This window comes from Biomphalaria glabrata, chromosome 14 (genome assembly GCF_947242115.1).
Source record: "Biomphalaria glabrata chromosome 14, xgBioGlab47.1, whole genome shotgun sequence".
NCBI classification, from domain to species: domain Eukaryota; kingdom Metazoa; phylum Mollusca; class Gastropoda; family Planorbidae; genus Biomphalaria; species Biomphalaria glabrata.
The window spans coordinates 28,301,219-28,328,985 of record NC_074724.1 but is presented as its reverse complement, the minus strand read 5'-3'; the positions used below and the strand labels follow the sequence as shown (position 1 = coordinate 28,328,985).

Here is a 27,767-nt window from a genome sequence, read left to right as displayed (position 1 = left end):
CCCTTGTTCGATAACAAACAAAATAATTAATTTGCCAATAGTTAATTAATCGTTTAAACAATTTTGTTTGAGTCTTGTGCGAGGCCCCCAACAATCAGAGGCTGAGCCCCCCAACAATTGGAGGCCCCATGCATAGGGCCAGCCGTGCTAGATTAGATCTACGACTTCCTTTCGAGGAAATTAATTTTCTTTATTATTGTCAGTGCTTTACAAATTAGTAATTTTTATAAATAGAAACAAAAACAATTTGATGATTATCTACCCTTGACTGAGTATTAATTAACATGTTTATTAGTTCTTTTCTAAATGATAATCAACTCGTAGGCAAGTATTTACACTGTGATCGAACTGAACAAATTAGTTCAACAAACTGAACATTGTAACCAAATTAGAAAATCATAATAAAAGGCTATATTATTAATATGTACAAGTGTGTGGTTTACAGTCTTCATATTCCAATGTTTTCAAACCGTTTATGAGCTTCTTCAGCTTCTTAAAAAAAAAAAAAAGAACAAATTCTTGTTAAATTATTTCATGTATACAGTATGGTACATGTTGAATACCATTTTAATTGTACTGGCTTTTTTTTTTTTAATCTGTAATACACATTCTATTCTTTCTGACATTTAGACTAAATAGTAATCACAAATGTAGTTATAAAAATATTTCAATATAAAAAAATAATAAATCATAAGACAAAACAATCATAAGTATTAAGTTATAGCTATTATTAGAATTTAACCTGCCAACATAATTGATATTTTTTACATATTTGTGCCAGGCAACTGTTCACAAAAGACTGAACAGGAGATAAAAAAAATATTTACAAAATATAAAATTAAGAAATAAAAAAATCCACTATAAAATTTTAAAACAAAATTTTTCAACTGTAAAGGCATTAATTATTTTTTTAATTTTTTTTTTTAGTGCGTATGTACTCTATAACTGTTCAGGATGTACAGCAGACGTAGCCAATGATAAACTGGTTTACAATATGAAAGGAAGTACACAGCATGTAGATCATTCTTTGAAATGAAAAAATGTTCTATATCATCAAGTCTATTGCACCCATGAACACAAATACTTTTGAAACAAAATTCTTGATGAAATTAAAAGAGAATTTAAACAAATAAGAAATTAAAAAAGGAAGTAAACAAAAGATAATTGCTGCATTTTTTTCCCCTCCATTATGCATTTTTTAAAATGGATTTTTTTCTTTTAATATAAATACTAATAAAAAAGGGGACACGATAACTTGTAAAAATTTAAAAAATAAGTACTGGCTCTAAGTGAAGGGCAGATAACTTCAAAAAATGAAGTCCATTTGTAGTGAGTGAAAAAAAAGTGAGAAAATTGTCATGGCAATAAGAGGAGGAAGGTGGAGCCTTAAGTGGACAAGATATGTGATGAAAAGGAGGAGGGGTGGGGGAGAAAGAACATTATTTTTCTAGAAAATCTTTGTTGTTTTTTTTTAATTTAAAAAATTCAAATATTCAAAGCTGTTGCAAATCTTCTCGTAACGGCAGCCACATTACTCAATACTCACAGTGAGTAGCTGTCCTTGATTATGAGGACTAACTGGCCATAACATCCCTATCTTTTTTGTTGTTAGTGCCAAAAAGACAAATTTATGAAAGGATTAACTTCAGTTCAATACATGGAGTCTTTGGACTGAACAAACTATTAGCTTAACTCCTATTACCCTGGTAACATGGACCTCCATTTCATTTGTATTGGAATTATCTAACACACATGAGAGGGGACAACATTAAAGTAACACATTGGAAGCACCTTGTATAGAGCAGTCTATTAGCTGAGTTTAGGAAGAGGCTAAAGGTCAATGAAACACCAGCACAACCTAGACCTTCTAGATTTTTAAATATCTATGCTATTCTAGTTTTTTATTTTGTCTTGTCTTATAAGTTTTATATGTTTCATACATTCCTTCAGAATGGAAAATTATTACATTCCAGTCCAAACTTCTAGCAGGATGGCAGGGGATGGCAGAAGGCAAGGTTCTAACTTGGGACCATCCTGATGACAGTCCAAAGATCATACCATAAGACCCAGCAGCCACAAAAGTAAAGTTAAGTACCACTTTGTAGTCTATAGGGCAGGTGATGTAGTATTCATCTGTTTCTATGGCCAACAATTAATGAAGGTGCCATGTAAGCACGACAAACAAAATGCCTTTACATTACCCAACTAAAGCCAGGTACCCATTAAAGTTGGGTTGGGCATCCTAAAAATCCAGAAATTCTAAATTCCAGTCTTTACCAAGATTCAAACAGACAAAATCTTGATTCAGAAGCATTTTAACACTCAGCCACCTTTTTACATCTAATTAAAAGGTGTCATTAACAATAAAAATTATTTATATACATGTAATACAGACACTAAAAATATAAGGTATGGTTAACAGAGTTTCCAATTAGTCAATTATCTAACCATTGCATCATACACTAGAAACTATTCCAATCTGATACAACTGTTTACAATGTAAGGGTCAACAGCCTTAAATATTTTATTATGTCTGGCACATGAAAATCTCCTTCTAATTGAATCAAGACAATGCAACTTGACCTACAAAACTAAGTATCAAAAGTAAAAATTAAAAAAAAAAAGTTTATATTAACTGTTGACATAATATTGATCATTGCTTGTGTTTAATTATAACTGACAAATAAATGACATTTGGAACCTTTTTTTTTTAGACAAACAAAAAATGAAGAAAAACACATTTGATTATGGATATAATATAATGTACATTTTACAGAACTTTAAAATGCTTATCAGTGTAAGTCTGCCTGTTAATAATGATCCATATTGCCAAATCAATCATTCATTTTCTGTTTTTGCTTTGATTCAACAAACTTTTTTTTTATTCTGAAGTTGCAAACAGTGATGTGTAAATGTACAAATGACTGACTAAATAAAAAAAAAAGAGTGGTTATCGGATGAATACTTGGACACAGCAGCAGATGGCTAAAAAAATCTATTCTGATATATCAAAAATGATCAGCATAAAGGAAACAGAACAATAAAAGTTTATTTGGCTTTCATTTTCAGGTCTCTTCAAAGGATAGTCAGTATTAGCATTTTTTTAAAAATGATAGAATATTTAACAGGATTAGCATTTTTTAAAAATGATACAATATTTAACTTCAAATATCATGAAGTGATTTAACAACTTAAAACATTTAAATGTAACAAGAATGTTTTACCTGAAATGGCAATGAAATATCTTTTTTTTTTAAAGCTGTCACATAAAAACAACAACATTGTGCTATACAGTATTGTTCTGTTTACCCAAAAGTTTAAACAAGAGATTGATATCCATATTCAAACAGGAGTGCAGGGGCGTAGCTAGGAATTTTCCATCATTTGGGGGCCCCTGCATTTTGCGTAATATTTAATATTGAATGTAAAAAACACTCGTTTGGGGGCCCCCTCAAGTTTGGGCCCAGGGGGATTTTCTAATTCTCCCCCCTCCTCCCCCACCCTAGCTACACCACTGCAGGAGTGGGCAACCTATTGTAAATGCTATGTAGACAAAATCTATATTAATCTAACAGAGTAAACCTTAAAATAAGAGTTGAAAAAAATTTAAAAAAAAGAGAATATTTTTGTGACAAGAAAAACTGACAACATGTTTAATGATTTACCAAATTAGAAACAATGCTCCACCCTATTAAAGGTTTATACAGGTTAAGGGCTTAAAACAACATAATGACTGTATAAATGCTTTTTAATAAAAAAATAATTACATTAAATTAAGCCCATGCATTTAATTCCTTTACTCAGAAAAGGTTAACTTATTAACTCTGTCGCAGCTTAAAAAACCTGGCCAACTGCACTCATTTTTATCCCAGAGGAAAATGGGAATATGTCACACAGTGCCAGTAGTTTCATTAGTTCCTGAATTGCAAATATTTCTTTGGCCCAGCTGTCCCTGAAAGGTTACCAGCTCTTGTATTTAAAGTATTGTTATATAAATAAATGTTTAAAAACTTATTTATAACTAAGATAAATTTAAAAAAAAAGCATGCCCCTATGACAGAAATCAAATCTCTTTATGTCTAGGTACATTGTGTTATTACTTTAAAACATGTATTACAAGTATAAATCGTGTACAGTTGGTGAAACAAAACATTAAGACTAAGAAAATGCATGACAAACATGATCAAATATTTATCAAACAATCAGGCTTATAATTACCCAATTCTACAAACATTTTCATTGCTCATTCTGCTGCCCTTCAAGAAAGTAAAAAAAAATATTTACATTTACATTATGTACATTTTGTTGGGAGGGGGGAGGAGGTTTGGGAAGATGAAATTCACTAAGAAAAATGTGTTCTATACATTCCTAAAATAGCTTGATTTCAGTACTTAGACTACCAGCACACTTAATTATAGATATAAAAATGCCATTCTTTGGGATGTAATATTCATTACTGAAAATGGTATTTTATATAAAAGAAACAGCAATGGAAATAAAATTAAAATAATGGCAATTAATTACAATTTTTAAAAATTTTTATCACAAAAACAAAAACTGGGGTAAAAGTAGTAAAACTAGAGAAAGCAGAAAAAAACTAGATGACATTTATAGTACCATTTATTTTAGTTTCAGTTTTATTTTCTATTTAACCTGCTTTTTTTTGTTTTGTTTTTTAAGAGTACTTTTATAATTATTTGATAAATTTTTTGAAAAGATTTTATGAAATCATCCCTTAATTAATTATATCTGCATTTTTTTTATGGTTTGATTTCTATTCTGTCTTCAAGCTTATTACTTTTTTCCTTTATTTCTGATATTTTTTAAAATGTATTGTTATTTCTTATTTTGCTATTATTAATAGAGCTATTTTATCCTCCCTCCTTCAAGATTAACTTTCATTTCTCTGTCCTTTACACAATAACTTTTTTAACATTATGGGACGTACATTACAATTTGGCACTACAACCTAGATCAACAAGACAATATAAATCTGCAATTCAAAGTAATATTTTGTGCATATTTACATAATAAAATGATGTAACAAAATTATGAGAAGTGAACTTTTAAAATTTTACATCAGTGCTCCCCCCCCCCCCCCCAGAGCACCATGAATGCTTAACTAATTGGGACCTCACAAAGTTAATGTACATACATCTGATACTGGAGTATATTGTAATCATCTTCTTTTTAAAAAGTAATGTCTGTATTTTATAAGATAAGATTGCAAACAAAATGTTTATACAAAGTTGTGTTGAAGAAAGTAGGGAGAGCCACTCAATGATTCACTCTCACAATAATATTTATTGTCAAACCAAAATCATTCAACGAATTACTCTTACATAACATGATACATCTGCAGCCAAACTTTGCAGGAACACTCAATGAATTCACTCTTCCAAAAACGTCTGTAATCAAACTGTGCTGACTTTACCCGCTGAAATCAAAATAAGGCTTCACCAGAAACATGTACACTTTGGCAAAAACATTCTAAAACATTATAAGAGAACATTTGGTATTCACTCTAATCTCCGCCACCACTGACATCTTTAGTATCTATTTTTAACTCTCCTGCTTCTAAGCTTTCATCAGCATCCTCGTAGCTCTGGTCACCTTGCTGATCTGACATCATGGTGGACATGCCCATAAGTAGCTATTGGAATAATAAATGAATGCAGTTAATGTAATTTACTAACAATATAAATTTGCCATGAACTATTTATGTAATTTATAATATTATAGTTTACTTGTATGTATTAGTGAATTTTTTTCTTTCCAAAGGTTTAATCAGCATGGCTTCACTATGGGTAACAGAAAGTCACTCAAGCGCTTAGCAGCACCTAAATCATGGATGCTAGATAAATCTGGAGGTGTTTTTGCACCTAAAAGTAGTCCTGGACCTCACAAAGCTCGTGAGAGCTTTCCCTTGACACTGTTTCTGCGTAAACGTTTGAAGTATGCACTTTCTAACACCGAAGTGAAAAAAATTGTCAAGCAGAGGCTTATCAAAATTGATGGGAAAATTTGTACTGATAACTGCTACCCCACAGGATTCATGGATGTTGTTACCATTGACAGAACCAATGAAAACCTTAGGATCTTGTATGATGTAAAAGGAGGATTTGTTGTTCATAAGATTAAAGCAGAAGAAGCCAACAAGTACAAGCTGTGTTGCGTTCGTAAGACTGGCACAGGACTTAAAAATGTTCCCATCCTTGTCACCAATGATGGCAGGACTATTAGGTATCCAGATCCATTGGTGAAAGTTAATGACACCATCATGCTTGACATAGCTTCTAGCAAGCTGAAAGAATTTATCAAGTTTGACAAAGGCAACCTTGTGATGATTATAAGAATGTAAACAATCCTTAAATAGGGGATGCTGTGGCTGAGTGGTAAAGCACTTGGCTTCCAAACTGTAGGTCATGGATTTGAATCTTGTTGAAGACTGGAATTTTTTTTTTTATTTCAAGAACTTAAGGGCATCACTGAGCTCGAATGAATACCTGAATTAGTTGGGGATAAATAAAGGCGATTGGTCATTGTGCTGGCCACATGACACCCTCATTAGCTGTAAGCCACAGAAACAAATGATCTTTACATCATCTGCCCCATAGATCAAAAGATCTGAGAGGGAAACTTTACTCTTTTTACATCTTTAAATGGCTACAAAATGGACAAACAGATTGTGTGCTAGATTTCAGAATTAAAAAGAGAAACACAAATTTAGACTGGATTCAAGGGCTAGCACAGAAAGTTATGAACTCTAATGGAGAAGAGTAACACAATTTTCTTTTTTACAACCTAAAAACTTCTTTTAGGTAAATAATGCCCAAGCGATGCTTGAGCCATGAAACAGATTTCATGAAATACAATAATTAGTGGATCAGCAAACATTATTTGTTCTAATTTTGACTTATCCAGGTCAACAAATTTCACTTTGCACAAAAGGATAACAAAAATAACATGATAAAAGATAAGAGTTTGGGATATATGAAAGCTTGAATAGGATAGTTAACTCTTAAGCTTCAAAAAGAATAAAAGGGCAGACAAACACCTATGTTTCTTTTTTCAAAAGGAAAAATTGATAAGTTTATATTACTGCTTTTCTTTCCATAAAAACTTCTGCAACAGATCAGTCCTTCAAAAAATTTTCAAATATCTAGTTATATAGCTGCTCTTCAAGGATATTTAAAAAATTTTTTTACCTGTCCATTGTTCAAGTGATGCCCACTAATTGTTCCAGCCAATGCACTGAGTTGGAGAGTCGTTTGGTTAGCCATAGCACTGAGATCTATAGGTGCTGTGTTGTAACTGGCAAACTTACATAAAAGGGTGAAAAAAAAAAAGTTTTGAGATGGATAACAAAAACTACATGACATAGATCAGTGGTTCTCAACCTTTTAAGCTCGGTAACCCTTTTTACAATCCCCCACTCTGCCGCGACACCCCCCCCCAACACACACACACATTAAGCAATAGAAGAGTAGACAATAACAATCCATAGTTTCGATGGTCATAAGCGACCCCTGGCAAATGGTCAATCGACCCCCCAAAGGGGTCACGACCCACAGGTTGAGAACCCATGACTGATTTAATGTACCTACTTAGCTATTGAAATACTCTGATATGATCAATGGAATGAAATTTGTTATAATTCAAAGCTACATACCTGGAGTGGGGCTGAATAGGAAGTGAAATTGAGAGCACCTAGGGCCATCGGTGAAGGACCTAAGTTTGAGAAAGATCCCATACCCAAGCCCAGTGCTGCACTTGAGGAAGGAGAGAGAGCACTCAGGGGCAGGCTGAAAGGCAGTGAAGGAGGCCCATGGGTAAAGAGAAAGCCACTGGACTGCAGTGCTTGTAGGTTCTGTAAGTTCTCTAGAGTAATAGATGTTGCAGCATTGGCCATTGCATTGTTGGGCATCATGTGATCAGGTCCCAGTCGTAATACAACTGAAAATAAAAAAATAAATAATTATAAGTAATGATAGAGTTAACAATATTTGTTTCAGAAAAACTCTTTAAAAAACATACTCATTTATATCTATTTATAGCAAAATTAAACATTTGAAATTCCATTCCAGAAATTGATATCCAAATACTTACAATTATTAGGCATGTATCCCATGTAGGCTTCTTGCTGAGAACTTAAAGAAGGCTCTGAGCTCACTACTGGCTGAAGCCTTTCTGAGGTTGGAAGGGGTGTCGCAGCCACTGGAGCTGCTGTTGTTTTTTTAGGTGTAGACTGGTTCTGTTTGGATTTTCCTTCCTCCTCATCTGCATCATAATTCTCCTTGGACTGGCTGTTCGGCAAGATAGGCCAGAACCTTTGCTGAGGTTTGTTTCCAGGCTTGCTGGGTTTTTTTGACTTGGCCTTTTCAGGGTTTGAAGCTTCAAGCATGGGCTGTATATAAAAGAGTAATTTATTTCATATTAAATGTTACAAATAAAACAAATGCTTATTGAGATAGCAAAGAGTCTACCTCCTAACCACTTTATTGAAGAAAGCATTACAGTATAAGAAACATAATTTTTTTTTGCTAAGTTTATGATGCACTGAAATCAGCAAGTTGAATGGTACCTAGTAACAAACTGACAAATGTTTTTAATGGATTCTTATCAAAAATTGTTTTAATAGTTACAAATAGACATCTTTTGAAAAATTTTACTAAAAAAATATTAAAGGGCTTCTTTAACATTTTTTTTTACTAAAAAAATGAGATGATCAAAATAATTCACTTTATCTAATTACTTGATTGCAGACTATTTTACCAACTTTCTCTAACAATATTCTTTAAATTGCCACTCAGGTGCTCAAAAAGCTGTCAAAACAGTAAATTCAAAATTTTTATTCCCTAAAATGTTAATAAAATAAAAGAACACAAAGAAAACAGAGAAATCATTACCTGCAAAATTCGCCGTCGCGCATTAATAAACCAATTGTTTACTTGCAGAAGAGTAAGATTTGTCTGCGATGCTATTTGTCTTTTTTCATCCTCTGTTGGGTATGGGTGCTGAAATCATAGAAATTTATATTACAGCGAGCCAAATGAAAAAAAATGTAACTTTATAAAACGTTTCCAACTCTAGAAGGAGCTAATGGGTTAAGATGCAATGCTTATGCATTCAATGCAGTAGGATTCATTGGGATGCTACTGGCAGTTTTTTAAAACTTTCATACAAGAACAAGAAGTCAAACAAAGTGATTCCTTTTTATTTTTAAGTGAAAACCATATGTGTTTAGCAATGTTTTCTGAAGATTTTTTTTTATGAAATTGCCAATACTATGTGTAAAAGGCCTACCCACAAAATGGAGTATTTTTGAAGTTTGTTTTTATTCTAATGATATTAAAAGTAATTTTTTTTAACTAGACATATTGTCAAAGACTCATTTTCATGCTAACTGTACCCAAGTCCTGGGCAATATCATAATGACACATACAACGATAAAATAAGATTTAGAATGCCACTTTACCGACATATAAACATCTTTAATTCCATTATTTTCACTCTCATACAGCAAAAATAGTTAGAGTCTCTACACTTAGACTATCTATCCAAAAAACCAACCGTCCTGCACTAGGAACCAAAAACACACCCCTTATCATGAGTTACATTATGTTTTTCAAAACATCTCACCAAATAAAAACAACCCAAAACAATAACAGTTTTGAAACCAACAACCTGGATTGCCCCCCTTCTCCTCTACAGTAAACAGGAGACCCAGGCTGACCAGAACTCAGTCCTGACATTTCTCCCCCCTCTAATTTTTGTCTGTTTCTGGGTTCGTTTAAAACAGACAAACTTCCGATAAAGAGATTTTCCAAACGTACATATATCAACATGCAAATAAAAGTAATCTTGGTACTAAAACATAGCCTACAGTTTGTAAAAAAAAAACCCACAAAAAAAAAAAAGATGTATCCACATGAAATGTCAATACTATACACAACCTGCTAGGCAATAATAATTATATGTAAACAAAAAAAATAGTCAGTGAACAAGCATATTTTCCGAAATGTAAATGTTATATACAACATACTAAGCAATTATAATTATATTTATATATATATATATATATATACATATCAACATGTAAACAAAAAATATTGTGCAAACATATATTCTACCTTTTGTAGAAGGCGGTTAATTACATATCCCCAATCCTAGCAAACAAATAACTTTGAAATGAATAAATATTAAATGTCAGTTATCTGTAATCAATGTCATGTTGGTCTATTCTGTTAGTCTAGATAGAAAGTCAGCAATTACATTTAGTTTGCCCTTTAGATGTTCTACATTAAAGTTAAATGATTGTAATAATAGAGCCCAACGACAAATTCTATTATTCCCATATGTTGCGCTCTTCAAAAAGGCCAGTGGTCTATGGTCACACTGAATTGTGAATTTAGCGCCATATAAATATCTGGACAAGCGTTGCACCCCCCAAACAATGGCAAGGCATTCTCTCTCTATTACAGAATACCGTTGTTCTCTGGGCAACAGTTTTCTGCTCAAGAACTTAACAGGATGGAATATTCCTTTTACTTCCTGCAAAAGGCAACATGATATGGCTATGTCCGACGCGTCTGTTTGCACAATAAATGGTCTATTAACGTCTGGTAATTTCAGTATAGGATCCCGTGTCATGCACATTTGAATTTTTCTTAATGCCCGGTCACATTCTGGAGTCCAATTGACCCTCGTCGGTGTCCCTTTTTTTAACAATCCAGTAATTGGAAATACTATTTCCGCGAACGCTGGAATAAATCTGCTATAAAAATTAGCAATACCTAGCAAACATCGAACCTCTTTTTTCGTTTTTGGTGCTTTTATATTTAATACCTTGTCTCTGTTATTGGGTTCTGGGTATATGTTTCCTTCACCTACAATATTACCCAAGAAAGTTATTTTAGGATACGCGATTTCAAGTTTGCTTGGCTTGATAGTAAACCCATATTCTTTTAGCCTGGACAACACTTTCTCTAGTGCTATTAAGTGTGATGACCAGTCATGCCCGAATACACAAATGTCATCAAAATAAAACACAACATTTTCCAGTCCTTTAAGAATGGTCCTAATAGTCCGATTAAAAAAACTAGGAGAATTAATCAGACCAAACGGTAGATATTTAAATTGAAAGTGACCACTTGGTACCCTGAATGCAGTGTACTTCCTACTATTCTCTTCTATTGGTATTTGCCAGAAGCCTTTTGTTAGATCTATCTTTGTAAAAAATTTGGCACTATTAAGTTGTAGGAAAAGATCTTCTTGGTCTGGAATAGCCTCCGCGTCAAATTTGGTAACCGCGTTTAATTTCCGAAAATCTATGCAAGTACGTACTGTTGAATCTTTTTTCTTAACCAAAACGACAGGAAATGCATAGGGCGATTGAGACTCTTCAATAATGTCCATTTGAATCATGTTCTCTATCTCCTTGTCTAAGACATCTCTCATATGAATAGGAACTGCGTATGGCCTCAGTGTAATAGGCTTTTCTGTTGTGAGCTCAATGTTGAATGATTTAACCTTCGCTTTACCCGGTATATCAGTAATTATATCTTTATACTTCTCAACTAGCGTCTGAATCTGTTCTCTTTGGGATTCGGTTAATTCAGTATTGATACTAATATGTTCCCTGGAATTTGTACTCTCAAGAGTAGGTAACTCAGTAACTTCATCCTCTTGGTTATCATCTTCCTGGTCGGTTACAAGGGACGCTATGCACGCATGTAATAATTCTTCCCCTTGACCCCCATACAAGACATGAGACGCACTTCCCGAGAGTTGTAGATCACTATTTTCCTTACCCGTACATTCCGTGTTGTTTTTTTCATGATATTTTACTAATCTGTTAACATGAAGGATTTTTACTCGATTGCCTTTCTTTATTTTTACATTAAACTTGTTAATTCTTTTTTCTACTTTATAAGGCCCCTCCCAGTGCAAGGCTAACTTATTCTGTCTCTGTGGTTTCAGTAAAAGGACAGAATCACCTGTTTGAATATCTTTTTCTTTGCTATTTCTATCATAATACCTTTTATAATTTTCCTTACGTTTTGAGCTATTATTCTGAGCTATTTGACAAGCCACAGCCAGCCTACTTTTTAGGTCTAATAAATAGTCAAACACATTCTTTATTTCTGGTTCTACCTGTTGATTAGTAAAAAGATCTTTTAGAATTGACATAGGCCCCCTGACTTTCCTTCCATACAACATTTCATAAGGGGAAATGTTAGTAGACTCATTTGGTACCTCTCTGTACGCAAACAGAAGTGCGTTTATAGCTCTATCCCAATTCTTAGGTTCTGCTTCGGCCGTCTTTCTCAGCATGCACTTCAAAGTCCCGTTAAAGCGTTCTACGCCCCCATTTGACATGGCGTGAAATGGTGTTGATTTAACAATCTTTATTTAAAAAAACTGACATATTTCTTTGTATAATTCGGATCTGAATTGAGATCCATTGTCAGAGAGTATCTGTTCCGGGAATCCTATTCTAGTAAAAATAGCACTTAGAGCTTCTATTACTACTGGTGTTGTTGTATTAGGTAGTGGTACAGCTTCCGGCCATCTTGTTGCCAAATCAACCAACGTTAAAATGAATCTATTCTTCCGATCTGTCATTTGGAGTGGTCCGATGATATCAATAGCAACTTTAGCAAATGGAGTGGAAATAATATTCATGCGCCCTAGTTCTACCTTTCCAGCTTTTCCTGGGTGTCTACCTCTTTGACAAAGGTCACAACATTTAATGTATGTTTTTATATCTTTATCTACCCCAGGCCAAAAGAAATGCGAATATACCCGATATCTGGTTCTATTTATAGACATATGTCCAGCTAAAGGTGTAGAGTGTGCTATTTCTAATATTAGTTCACGTCTATTCGTAGGGATTACAAGTTGTCGTTCTATTACCCCAGGGGTATCTTTTCTCTCAAATTCTTTGTAAAGTAGACCTTCTTCCACTATAAATGATACCAATCCCTTTTTCTTATCTTCGACTGTTCCTGCTTTCGCCTTTTCCCATAATCTAACTAACGAACTATCATTTCTTTGATCCTCTCTAAAATCACTGTCCAATTCCATCCACTTACTTAGACCAATCCTGTCATTATCTTCCGATTTGACCCTATTGTCTTCTGCTTTCGCCATGGCCCTAGTAACAGCATTCCCATATAAAAATGCTTTAGCCTGATCAACATTTCCAATAATAATATATGCTATTGGGTCCTTGAACATGGCCGCTACAAAGACTCCTTTTAAAAATGGAGTATCAATGTCTATCCAAGCAAGTGGATACTGAAAAGTTTGTCCATCTATTAATTTTAAAGTGAAAAACCCATCTATCTTCTGACTTTCTTCTATCAAACTTTCTCGGAGCCCAATTATGCTCGCCCCTGTATCTCGTAGGACTGATACCCTTCGATCTCCCAAAAATCCCTCAACTATTTTCAATCCACCAACTGATTTATCTTTATAATCTAGAAAATTATATGTATCAGTGTGACATGCAAATAATCCCACTTGTTGCCCCCTTTCTGGTAATACTCTTAGTCATTGCTGTGTTGGCCCTCTATTCTCATTTATCTTTACCCGACACCATCGAGCAATGTGTCCGCCCTTTCCACATCTATAGCATATCACTTGTGTACCCTCTGTTCCTACTTATGTTGTTCAACTGGTACTCCAACAGGTTAAAGACAATTGTCCAAGGTTATCCAATAATGTGATTTCTCTTAGTCTATTTCAGGTAGATAATCCAACAGGTAATCCCAACATGGCTTTATACCTACGCGCGGTATCGGTACTTGGAATGTATCACAAAAGTTAAATTCATATAAGTATTATATCCAGCAGTAGCTTCTTCAGTATAATCCAAATAGAATGTACCACAAAAGTTAAATTCATATAAGTATGAGATCCAGCAGCAGCTTCTTCAGTATAATCTAAGGAATGAGCGTATTGGTAATCCAATTATAAGGAACGAAATTGGCCATGCATATACACTTATGTTTAGACGTACGAGGGGGTGCTACTATGACTTGCTAATAGTGAACACATTCGGCATGTTAAATCATTATTATTAGATAGTAACAGCCTAAAATACAGACGACGAGTTTCCGCTCCTTATGGACTTGAACTCTTTCATTAGTACACACTTGGAGATATGCTCTGTCTGGGTGCAGCAGATACTTCAGGTTACTGTACTCAGATATGCGCTGTCTGGGTGCAGCAGATACTTCAGGTTACTCTACTCAGAGATATGTGCTGTCTGAGTGCAGCAGATACTTCAGGTTACTGTACTCAGAGATATGCGTTGTCTGGGTGCAGCAGATACTTCAGGTTACTGTACTCAGAGATATGCGTTGTCTGGGTGCAGCAGATACTTCAGGTTACTGTACTCAGAGATATGCGTTGTCTGGGTGCAGCAGATACTTCAGGTTACTGTACTCAGAGATATGCGTTGTCTGGGTGCAGCAGATACTTCAGGTTACTGTACTCAGAGATATGCGTTGTCTGGGTGCAGTAGATACTTCAGGTTGCAGTACTCAGAGATATGCGTTGTCTGGGTGCAGTAGATACTTCAGGTTGCAGTACTCAGAGATATATGCTGTCTGGATACAGCAGATACTTCACTGGAGATTGATGCATCCATCGCATGTAGTTGTTTTGGACAGGCCCCCAAAATGTCAAAGACTCATTTTCATGCTAACTGTACCCAAGTCCTGGGCAATATCATAATGACACATACAACGATAAAATAAGATTTAGAATGCCACTTTACCGACATATAAACATCTTTAATTCCATTATTTTCACTCTCATACAGCAAAAATAGTTAGAGTCTCTACACTTAGACTATCTATCCAAAAAACCAACCGTCCTGCACAGGAACCAAAAACACACCCCTTATCATGAGTTACATTATGTTTTTCAAAACATCTCACCAAATAAAAACAACCCAAAACAATAACAGTTTTGAAACCAACAACCTGGATTGCCCCCCTTCTCCTCTACAGTAAACAGGAGACCCAGGCTGACCAGAACTCAGTCCTGACACATATTCTCTGTTTTTAAAGTTCTTTCTTTTTTTTTTTTTTCCTTTTTTTTCGGCTTGAAAAACAAAATTGATCAAATCTCAAAAAGTAAATTTATAAGAAGAGAAACAAACTTAAATCTAAACAACTTACAACAATATGCTGAAACAGCCAAGACTTCATAACTTGAGTGGCCTGTTTGGGTAGTATACCTCTTTTTTGTTTGGAGTTTTTATCATCATCTTCATCATCTGAAACTCGAAGATGACCTACCAAAAAATGTGATTTCAAAATAAAATATCTTTCAATTCAAAAATAATATAAACTCTTCTTTTTTAGTTTAATTCTTTTCAAGTGATTAAAATGATAATTTTTTTCCCTTTTTCTGTTTTACAAGAACAAGTATTGTTCCAGCACCGACCTGACTTTATTTCACTTTGTTGATTCTGTTGCTGTGGTTGCTGCACAGTTGGCTGCTGCATGTGGTGCTGCTGTATCGGGGAGGTTAGGGAGACACCGATCTGAGAGAGAGGGGTGCTGCCATGGATAACTTGATGAACCGGCTGATTCAGTGGAGTTAATGGCCCTTGAATCTGAAGTACAGAAAAGTAAAACAAATGTTTAGCAAGTTAAAATAGATCATGCTAGTTACATTTTTTTAATGAAAATTCTCTTGGAGGGCATATGTCAGACCACAAGCTAAGAGTAAATATAAACCCAGCAATTTATAGGAAGGAAGCATCATCTACATGAACATGTGTAACCTATATTTTTGTAATGTTAATTTTTTTTCTTCAACTAACCTCAAATAATGAAAGATGAGTACCATTATTCGCTGAGCTCTATATCGGATAACTATGTAGAACATCTACTGCCTAGCAATGAATTTCATAGTTGTAACTGCTTTTATAGCCAGGAAGTACGACTTTTTTATCAGTGCTCATAAGGATACATAAGTAAAGTTCCCCTTTCAGACCTTGCAATCTATAGGGCAGATGATGTTAATTTCATGTTTCTATGGCTGAAGGTTAAAGAGGATGTCATGTGGCCAACACAATGACCAAACGCCTTTACTTTCCCCAACTAATGCCAGGTACCCATTAGAGTTAGGTGGACTAAAAAATGCAAAAATAAAAAAATCCCTGTCTTCACTAAGATTTGAACCCAAGACCCCTTAATTTGGAAGCCTAGTGCTTCAGCACTGAGCTATCACATCCCTTAATAAGGAAAATGTTGTGAGAATATGATTTCAATGTCCTGGTGCTTGAATCAGGCATAAAATAACTTTTATTTTAGTGTTTGCTTTTAAAATGAAGTATGGTATCACTAAATAAAACGAAAAGGTTGTACATGTTATTTCTCCCACAAACAATCTTGGATCAAGTTGGAATTTTGTACAATTACTTCTTTTACCTGACAATACAATTAGAATTAACTATTGGTAATAAATTTTTTTGTTTTATATCTCGAACAAGGGAAAGAAATTGTACTTGACTGAAGTGGTGGATAAGCAGAATTAGACCCCTTTATAGGTCTTTGTCTGAGTCTTAGCACTTTATAAAAATTGGACTAGAGTATAGAAACATTAGACAACTATACAATATTCCATGTTCATAAGCTCTCCATTAGCAGAGTGGTTACCGTGTTGGCTTAAAAAGCTTGAGCCATGAATTTCAAATTCAGGTCGTTCCCCCCCTTTTTTTTTCATTTTTATAAATGCTTTTTTATTGTTAGTCTAGATCTATTAAAAATGTAATTAAATGACTGATCCAAACTAATTGATACAACTATGCTTAATATAGCTTTCTTTTTTTTTTTAAATTATTTTTGTATATTTTCTTGTTTTAAATTTCATGACACTTATTGCTCAAAGCTCTCCACCTACCTGAATGGGCTGTGCGACAATGCCCTGTGGCGTGTGCACCATTTGGTACACAGTGTTTCCAGACACAATCTGGGGTTGTTGTTGCTGCTGTAGGACCATACTTCCCCCAACCACAGTGGGCGTGACAACAGCTGGTGGTGGAAGTGGCAAGGATGGGTTCATATTTACAACATTACTGGAAGCTGTCAAAGTAAAGAAACACATTTCACATTTTTGTTAGGACAATAAACCGCACAGTTTATAATATAATACATAATTAAAAACAATAAAGTACTAAAATTTATTTAAAAAAAAAACAAAACCAGATGTATGTGATAGTGACTCACTAAAATCAAACACTAGAATGGGAAAATAGGATGTTCAATAAGCCATGTTTTTGCTTGATTGAATATTAAACACTTTAACTTGGTAAAAAAACAACTAAACTAAACAAACAATATAATAAAGGGAGTATGTATTTTACTCAAACTCATGGGCAGCCCCTGCAGGTCAGCTATACTCACACATTACTGACATTAGTTACATACAACCTCACACCCAAATTGGAAAGTGAATTGCAAATTAACATGAAATACCTTTTAAAAAAATATTTTTACTTATGTGTTTACAATATGAAAATGTTGAATATATACTGGTGCTCAGTTGCCAGAGTCTGTATGTATAAACACTTACACATTGTTAAATCTTGAGGCTCAGGAGAATCGCAACCATCAACATGAAGCAACTGCTCTGAGGTCAGTTTACTCTTCAGACAAGATATGTAGCGGGAGCAAAAATCTTTGCACAGTTCATTAACTTTTTCCATCTCCATGAGATGTATGCGCAAAACCTGAATAGCTTTGATCATCTGAAACAAAGGAGACATTTTTCTCAGTAGTGTTTTGTATAGTTCTTCTAGTTATCAAAGTTGGACAAGGACTTATGAAAAAAAAAAGAGACAGCTAGTCATTTTAGCAAACCAAACAAAAAAAAGCTTTCTTACTAAGCTAAAAAAAAAGTAAAGTTTCCCTTTCAGACCTTGTGTTCTATAGGGCAGGTGACGTAAAGGCCATCTGTTTCTTTGGCCTACAGTTAAACGAGGGTGTCATGTGGCCAGCACAACGATCAAAACCTTTACTTTTCGCCAGCTAATGTCAGGTACCCATTAGAGCTCAGGACAACAAGGACTTAATATAACCTTGATGTTGACAATACATAAAGCTACACTTAAACTCTATGCATCAGTAGCATTTGATTTATTAAACTATTTAAGATGCTAGCCTTACCAACTCATTGACTTCCTCATCAGGACACAAGATAGGTCCTTTCAAACTTTCTTGGTGTTTTATAACTGCCTGAAGCTCTTTCTCAAAACTGTGCGATGCTGCATCAGGAGAATAGGTTGAAGTTTCACATTTTTCAAACATCATAGCAAGCAGTGGAAATAAAGGATGCCTTCGAAAGAATAAACAGGGAAATATTTTCAAACATGAACATGAAGATATCTTGAAAAGAAAGGTCAATACAATATAGTATTGTCAATGCAATATAATATCATGTGATATATCTTTTTCTATCACTACAAATAAAATAGTTTTAAAAGGCACTGTCATGATTTTATTTGAAGATATAGACGTGCATAGTATCTTCTCCAAATACGTCTGACATGTGGATTCGGAGGTGCCATAATTAAAGTTTAAACCACTTTAAGAAACAATGAGGTGACAAAGTGCAAGGTTTTTCTTGAGTTTACTGCTTTCAAACTAAAACAAGAAACAATATCCATACAACTCATGTACAGAGTAGATACAGGATACAATAATGATCAATAAACCAACCATTTTTTTTTAACTTTAAACCAGTGACATTTGAACTTTCTAACCAAATAACTCTCCTCCCTCTAAGAATGATGCATACATCTATAAAGGTAGCACTAGGGAGCAAAGTTTTAATGAGAGAGGATAATGAGTTATATATCACAAAAATAAAGAACTAATACATATGCATCATTCATTGTTTTATATATATATATATATCTTATATAATACGGACATTACTTCAAAACAGAAGATGATTATGTCCTACACATCAGGCATTTAGTCATGTATCAGCACTTAGCTTTACAGTTGTATTTGTATTCTACTCCCTCTAACTAAGTTTACAGTTGTATTTGTATTCTACTCTCTCTAACTAAGTTTACAGTTGTATTTGTTTTCTACTCCCTCTAACTAAGTTTACAGTTGTATTTGTTTTCTACTCCCTCTAACTAAGTTTACAGTTGTATTTGTATTCTACTCCCTCTAACTAAGTTTACAGTTGTATTTGTATTCTACTCTCTCTAAGTTTACAGTTGTATTTGTTTTCTACTCCCTCTAACTAAGTTTACAGTTGTATTTGTTTTCTACTCCCTCTAAGTTTACAGTTGTATTTGTATTCTACTCCCTCTAACTAAGTTTACAGTTGTATTTGTATTCTACTCTCTCTAAGTTTACAGTTGTATTTGTTTTCTACTCCCTCTAACTAAGTTTACAGTTGTATTTGTATTCTACTCCCTCTAACTAAGTTTACAGTTGTATTTGTATTCTACTCTCTCTAACTAAGTTTACAGTTGTATTTGTATTCTACTCTCTCTAAGTTTACAGTTGTATTTGTATTCTACTCTCTCTAAGTTTACAGTTGTATTTGTATTCTACTCTCTCTAACTAAGTTTACAGTTGTATTTGTATTCTACTCTCTCTAACTAAGTTTACAGTTGTATTTGTATTCTACTCTCTCTAAGTTTACAGTTGTATTTGTATTCTACTCTCTCTAAGTTTACAGTTGTATTTGTATTCTACTCTCTCTAACTAAGTTTACAGTTGTATTTGTATTCTACTCCCTCTAACTAAGTTTACAGTTGTATTTGTATTCTACTCTCTCTAACTAAGTTTACAGTTGTATTTGTATTCTACTCTCTCTAACTAAGTTTACAGTTGTATTTGTATTCTACTCTCTCTAACTAAGTTTACAGTTGTATTTGTATTCTACTCTCTCTAACTAAGTTTACAGTTGTATTTGTATTCTACTCTCTCTAACTAAGTTTACAGTTGTATTTGTATTCTACTCTCTCTAAGTTTACAGTTGTATTTGTATTCTACTCTCTCTAACTAAGTTTACAGTTGTATTTGTATTCTACTCTCTCTAACTAAGTTTACAGTTGTATTTGTATTCTACTCTCTCTAACTAAGTTTACAGTTGTATTTGTATTCTACTCTCTCTAACTAAGTTTACAGTTGTATTTGTATTCTACTCTCTCTAACTAAGTTTACAGTTGTATTTGTATTCTACTCTCTCTAACTAAGTTTACAGTTGTATTTGTATTCTACTCTCTCTAACTAAGTTTACAGTTGTATTTGTATTCTACTCTCTCTAACTAAGTTTACAGTTGTATTTGTATTCTACTCCCTCTAACTAAGTTTACAGTTGTATTTGTATTCTACTCCCTCTAACTAAGTTTACAGTTGTATTTGTATTCTACTCCCTCTAACTAAGTTTACAGTTGTATTTGTATTCTACTCCCTCTAACTAAGTTTACAGTTGTATTTGTATTCTACTCCCTCTAACTAAGTTTACAGTTGTATTTGTATTCTACTCCCTCTAACTAAGTTTACAGTTGTATTTGTATTCTACTCCCTCTAACTAAGTTTACAGTTGTATTTGTATTCTACTCCCTCTAACTAAGTTTACAGTTGTATTTGTATTCTACTCCCTCTAACTAAGTTTACAGTTGTATTTGTATTCTACTCTCTCTAACTAAGTTTACAGTTGTATTTGTATTCTACTCCCTCTAACTAAGCTTCTCTTGTCTTTTATGCCCTTTCATAGATTCTTATACAATCATTATCTTATCATTATGAATGATAACGTAATAGCTACTTGAGCTGATATCCCTCCCATGTCTTGGAATTTTAATTTGATAAATTGCAATTCCCCACCAAACTTTTGTTGAGGAAAAGAAAAAGTTTAATCTTGTGTTGGCTGCATGACATGGCTAGGTGACTACCTAGTTCTTCTATGCCTAACGCCAGCCCTTGCACAATGTTCTCTACTGAGCAGGCTACAGATCATGAACATTTTATGCTTCTTTGCCATTCCCTAAATCAGAGATCATACACGACAACTTGAACCAAGGGAGGCTACTTATCATCTTATTTTCCTTTTTTTTTTTGGTGTAAAACTGATGAGTATAAGATAAGATAAGATAAGATAATTTTATTGATCCAATCAAATGGAAATTCAGTTGAAGAGATTTGCTTTCATCATATATAGCCCTACTCCCATGTTGTCAATTCCTACATCATTAAGCAAGCCAATCTGATGAGCTATTAGACAATTTGAACATTTCAATTCATTTATTTTTATTGTTTCGCAACACTTCAAAATTACCTGTAAATATTTTGCTTGAATGTGTCGAAGTTGGCCACATCACTAGCCGTCTGCTGAGCGTCATTCTGTAGATGTAATGTCTGTGCTATATTTGATCCAGATCCTTGAGAAAGACTGAGCAAACTCTGTTGTAAACTGGTGAACAATAAACATTGACATACATAAACTCATAATATTTAGCAGCATATTGCTAACACTCATTTAATGTTCTTTTTAAACCGATGTAGACTGTAGTAAGCAATTATACTATATTTTGTAGAACTAGCTAGTGCTATTAAATCAATGTATGATCAGTTATACTGTAATTTGTAGAACTAACTAAATGTAATTCAATTCATTTACTTAACTATAGTTTTCAACAAGATAGAGAAACTAACAAAACAAATATTCTAAAATTTAGGCCCTTTATGTCTAACACATAAGCATAAAAATATGCTAAGATTTTAAAAACAATTTTTTAAAAAAATTACAAAAAAGGAGTTTGTGCTTACTACACAAAATCATAGCTGACCCTTGGGGGTCAGTCATTACTCACACATAATGCCTTTATCTTTGTTTCTTTCTAAGCATTTTATTACATTTGGTTTTTGTATTTGAAGATTATGGTTCAGTGTTTATGTATAATTGCTACTTTACTTTTGATTCTTCTCTCCTGAAGGCTTTCTAAATTTAGTGATTTTACTAAAGGTGTTACTCAAGTCAAATGTGAATATTCGTTTGTTATGAATCTCACTGCTCTATTTTGTGTCTGTTTCAGTTTCTTAATGCTTTCTTGAGTTGAGGGGTCCCAAACAGAGCATGCATAATCTATTATTGGCCTAACCAAGGTTGAATTCTCATTATTTACATTCAGTTAACCAATATGAGACCATTATTATTATTATTAAGTGACATTTTAAAAGAAGAAAAATTAGTATATTTCGTAAGTTAATTACAATCCAATGCAGATATTGATTGACATGGACTGCCTCATTTTGGTTTTAAAATTGTTTATAATAGGTGCAAATAACATGCATACTAATTTATTAGAAAGGTAAGGGTATGCCTCAGATGATGAAAAGTAGCCATTGGAGCCTTTTTGACATGAGGATGACGATAGTAAAATTGGATTTACATTTTCAAACGACAATTTTATTTTCAAGATAAGACATCTACATGACTATGAGTAAGTCTAGCTGTTGCATTTATTTTGGGGCAATAGTGACACAGAAAGATACAACAATACAGGTACATTTATTTTTGGATATCCTAGGACCATTTCATATTTGTAAGTGACCGTCTTCCCATGTGCCATAAGGGGCAAGTTGAATCAGCAAAAAAAAAACAAACAACAATCACTTAGGAAGGTTTAAGTCTTTTATTTTACTAACTTACATGACTATATTAACACATGGCTAGAAATAAGGCCTAATTATATTCTCTTTTAAAGGAATGTCTTTTATTTATAAAAAGAATGGTGAAATTGGATTTTAAATTTCGCTTTTCATTTTAACATCTTAGTATTTAGTTTTCATGTTCTTCTTAAGATTTTGTTTTTAAAATCTAAACATAACAGACCGAAAGACTTGACAAAAACAACCGCAGCTTTTCCTGATTGAAGACAAAAATTAATTAGAAAACTAAAATATCCGAAAAATAGACATGACATAAAAAGAGCTCTCATGGAAGTTCTGCCAACTACCAGCAAAAGAAAATTTTAATTAATTTTTTTGTTTCAATTGCCAAAAAAAGAAGAAAAAAAAAGCAGTAATTGACAACTCACCTTGCTTCTTTCAAAACCTGTGATTCAGAATAAGTAGGTAACTGGCTCTGTTGCAAGATGGACATAATCTGGTTACTTAATGTTGCTGTGTGTACAACTCAAATCCATATCATCTTTCTGAATGAAAGAAAATCAATCATTTATTTAATAAGAGAAATTAATAAAGATATACAAACTTTCAAAACACAGTGGTACACAGTATATAATAGAATTTCTAGATAAAGAATCCTTAAAGCTTTCGATTTTTCAAGACTTTCTATGTAAACATAAATAATTAATTAATAATAAAATATTGATAAACAAAGCATTAGAGGGTATATCAACACACTCACTCGTCTGTCTGGTAAAAAGTTTGTACACAATATTTTTCCCCACACCCAATCATGCCCAATGTCGGATCAAGCTGAAATTTTGCACTTGTGAATTATTTCTTTTACCTGACAACACAAAAATCAATAAAAAAAATTAACCAATTAGTTAATTAACTATTGGTAATTGATTATTTTGTTAAGGATCTTGAACAAGAGAAAGAAATTGTACTTGACTGAGGTGGTGATAAGCTGAATTAGTCCACTTTATAGGTCGACACTTTAATGTAAGTTTTAAACAAGCAATAGATAACAATAAAATCTATTTTCATACACGCACCACACTAGCTGAGTGGTTAGAGTGTTGGCTTGAGGAGGAATGAGTCATTAGTTCAAATTCAGGTTGCTCCTCCCTCTCTTTCATTGTTTATGAATGCTATTAAAAAACAATTACAGTAAAATTCACCCAGATATCCCTATATCCTCCACTCTCCCAACTGGTCCAGATAAGTGATAGGATCATACTTCATAGCCAGATACATGATAGGATCATACTTCATAGCCAGATAAGTGATAGGATCATACTTCATAGCCAGATAAGTGATAGGATCATACTTCATAGCCAGCTAAGTGATAGGATCATACTTCATAGCCAGATAAGTGATAGGATCATACTTCATAGCCAGATAAGTGATAGGATCATACTTCATAGCCAGATAAGTGATAGGATCATACTTCATAGCCAGATAAGTGATAGGATCATACTTCATAGCCAGCTAAGTGATAGGATCATACTTCATAGCCAGCTAAGTGATAGGATCATACTTCATAGCCAGATAAGTGATAGGATCATACTTCATAGCCAGATAAGTGATAGGATCATACTTCATAGCCAGCTAAGTGATAGGATCATACTTCATAGCCAGATAAGTGATAGGATCATACTTCATAGCCAGATAAGTGATAGGATCATACTTCATAGCCAGATAAGTGATAGGATCATACTTCATAGCCAGATAAGTGATAGGATCATACTTCATAGCCAGCTAAGTGATAGGATCATACTTCATAGCCAGATAAGTGATAGGATCATACTTCATAGCCAGATAAGTGATAGGATCATACTTCATAGCCAGATAAGTGATAGGATCATACTTCATAGCCAGATAAGTGATAGGATCATACTTCATAGCCAGATAAGAGATAGGATCATACTTCATAGCCAGATAAGTGATAGGATCATACTTCATAGGGTATTCAGAAAGCTAAAAGCATGAAATAGGGCTAAACAAAAACAATTTGGTAAAAAAATAAAATTATTAAAAGTAGAGTGTTTTAAAATGCAGGTAGATGAAAAGGATACAGCTGATGGGACTATACTACTATACATTATATGTGTTTGTGCACACTCTCTATAAACGAGGGTTTCAACTGTAGCACAGCACAGAATCTGCTCATATTTTCATATTAGTATAGGGCCTACACATGGCATGCCTCTCCACCAACAATACACTTTTTGACCCTTGCCCTTGTAGGTTAACAGCCAGTATTACAATGATATATAAACACACTTTCTTTTGAGTGCATACATTAAAATATTAAACTAATCACCCCTTACATGTATGCCCCCCACACTACATAAATATATATATATATACATTTCATTTGTTTCCCCAGCCATAATTTATAGAAGTACTGATAAAAGGAAATGGTTCTATTTTTTTTTATCTTACTATTTATATAGATCTACTAGATTCTAGTTATTTAAATCTATTAATAGACTCTGTCTAGTCAATAGTAGTAGTAGTATAACTACTGTATCACTGTGTATAGTATATAATATAATACTCCAGTATAGACATAGTCATAGACTCTGAAAACAGTGCAGACAAATTAGTCTAAGACTAAAAGAGGCTAGATAAATAGAGTATAATTAATAGACATTAATTTCAAGTCTTTTTTTATTTTTTATTTTGCCGAACTAGAATTAACTATTAGATCTAACTAGATCTATATGGATCGCGTCTAGTACTAGCAATAGTAGATATCTAGATCTACTACTACTACTACTAGATTAGTAAGTAAGAGTTTTAGCTTAGAATTAGAATCTAATAGTAATAGATCTAATCATAGCTAGCCTAAATGCCAGTAAGCTGTAAAGCCCTCCTAATCTAACTATTATACTTTTATAGTTAGTCTATCACTATCAGCAGTAATAGAATCTAGACAAAAGACAGTAGAGATCTAGATCTAGAGTCTACTTCTTTATTAAACTTAATCTATTTCAGAATGTTTATTTTATTAAATACAAAACTATTTTCTAACGCTTTAAAATGAATCTAGACTCTATAAATGATTTATCGAACAAAACAACATCGAACAGTGTCAAGCCTATCGAAGTCGTAAGTACCAACGTAAATTTTGATGTTTTGACATCTGTCAATCTCCCAAGCTAACACACTGACAGCGCTGGCCCTACCTTGTACTCAGTAGACATTGTCAGTCATCGTCAAAATGGCGTTACTGGGCTACTTCGACACTGCCCACTATGTGACGTCAAGATACACTTTTGACTGTTTTGAGGTACAGTTTGGGTAAATAAACTTAATAAAAATATTTATACAGAATAAAATAAAATAAATAATATTGAAAATTTACAATAATATTTTTTTTAAAGTTAGATTTTTTTTTCTTTCTGAACGTTATAGTTTGAAAGTATGAGTGCAAAGCGATTTGTTGATTTTTCTTTATGCTTTCCCAAATGAAGCCTCAAAAGTGTTCGACTGTTTCCGTATATTATCGGAAACGACCTTCAAAATATCGAACTTCTATACGTTTCAATGGAATTTCTTTTTTGTCTTTTTACTTATTTTTCCATTTTATGCATTTAATCAGAATCTTTATGTATCAAATTTATATGTTGGGTTATTTAAGAACGTAATAGCTGTTTTAAAAGTCTAAAATTGCTTTTAAACATTAATATTTTGAAAGTAGAACGCGCTGCTATCACTCAACTGTCATTTTGTAAAGTTACGCCCATTCCTTTTATAGTAATTAGCGCAATCGGGAAAGTCACGTCCATTACGGTTTTCGTTTCTTCTCAGATTTTTTTTTTTTTAATGTTTGCAAAAAAATATTGTGACAAAATAATCACAACATAGATTGTGTAATAAGCAATTTGTTTCTTTTGAATGCTCTGTAACTGATAACGAATATTAGATCTAGATATTGACTGACGGTATAGATTCTAGAATCTATTTAGTCAGTCTCTAGACCTATCTAGTCAGTGCTAAACCAACTTTGTTGTAGGCAGAGCTCTTTTTGTGACGGTACGCACCGGTATGGCGTACAGGCACCTCTTTGAAAAAAAAAATACTTTTCTTGTATTTCAACGTATATTATTAATTTGTAGTAGTTAAAAGTTAGGCAATCAACTACCGAGTATCAGCACCTAATCACTGAGTACCGGTACATATTTTTTTTTTTTTTACAAAAAAAAGCACTGGTTGTAGGCTACTATAATCTTAGTAATGTTAACGGCCATAAGAAACACTCGAGTGTTACTTATAATAATTTGACAGTCATAGTCTCATAATTACTTCCCCATTATGGCCCCATACCACTAGCGGATCCAGAACTTTGGAGGGGGGGGGGGGTTCCAAACCCTAACGCCCAGTAAACCCTAACCCTATATGCATACACGTGCGTACAGCCTCTTCCTACCAGCTCTAAGCTAGGATGTCACTGTTTGCGCTCTCCTTGTAATGGCCTCCATGTAGTTCGCTATTTAGATTTTATATCGGAAAAGGAAGTTTTATCGACAAAATCATTGTTGGGGTTGGGGGGGGGGGGGGTTAAACTAAAAAATCTCTGGAGTTTCTTTTATTTAACAAATTCAAAACCCCCTTGGCTTTGGCTACGCCCATAGAATTTTGAGTGTGTAATTTGCTTTTTTTTTTTTATATTGAAGAGGTATTTTTAGCATCAAAATGGCTGGAAAGGGGGGGGGTTTAAACTCAAAACCTCTTTGGCTACGACCATACCATTTTGAGTGTATAATTTGCTTTTTTTTTTTATATTGAAGATGTATTTTTTAGCATCAAAATGTCTGGAAGGGGGGTTTAAACTCAAAACCTCTTTGGCTACGATCATACCATTTTGAGTGTGTAATTTGCTTTTTTTTTTTTTTTATTTATATTGAAGAGGTATTTTTTAGCTTCAAACCAGGCTGAAGGGGAGGGGGTGTTTAAGCTCAAAACACCCTTTGGCTACGCTCGTAGCAATTTGAGTGTGTAATTAGCTTTTTTTTTATATTGAACAGGGGGTTTTTAGCTGCAAACCCCGCTCAAGGGGAGGGTTTTAAAGAC

At 33.5% G+C, this 27,767-nt stretch overlaps 1 protein-coding gene across 3 annotated transcripts; it reads right to left on the bottom strand.

The window, feature by feature from the left end:
• Nucleotides 1-246: 246 nt before the first annotated feature.
• Nucleotides 247-25,959, bottom strand: LOC106055187 (homeobox protein PKNOX1-like). 3 transcript variants are annotated; one of them, XM_013211358.2, is made up of 13 exons: nt 25,880-25,959; nt 23,093-23,209; nt 21,331-21,465; nt 18,192-18,360; nt 17,599-17,773; nt 16,927-17,108; nt 15,463-15,634; nt 15,195-15,310; nt 8,910-9,017; nt 8,110-8,407; nt 7,673-7,956; nt 7,209-7,322; nt 247-5,653 (listed from the first exon to the last, which is right to left on the bottom strand). In XM_013211358.2, exons 2-13 carry the CDS (start codon nt 23,155-23,157, stop codon nt 5,525-5,527), a joined length of 1,947 nt encoding a protein of 648 aa, XP_013066812.2. In that variant the 5' UTR covers nt 23,158-23,209; nt 25,880-25,959; the 3' UTR covers nt 247-5,524. The 3 variants fall into 3 exon arrangements, with proteins under 3 accessions (XP_013066812.2, XP_013066813.2, XP_013066814.2); XM_013211359.2 differs by having other exon boundaries at nt 25,811-25,927; XM_013211360.2 differs by lacking the exon at nt 25,880-25,959 and adding an exon at nt 23,741-23,895.
• Between the last annotated feature and the right edge of the window lie 1,808 nt (nt 25,960-27,767).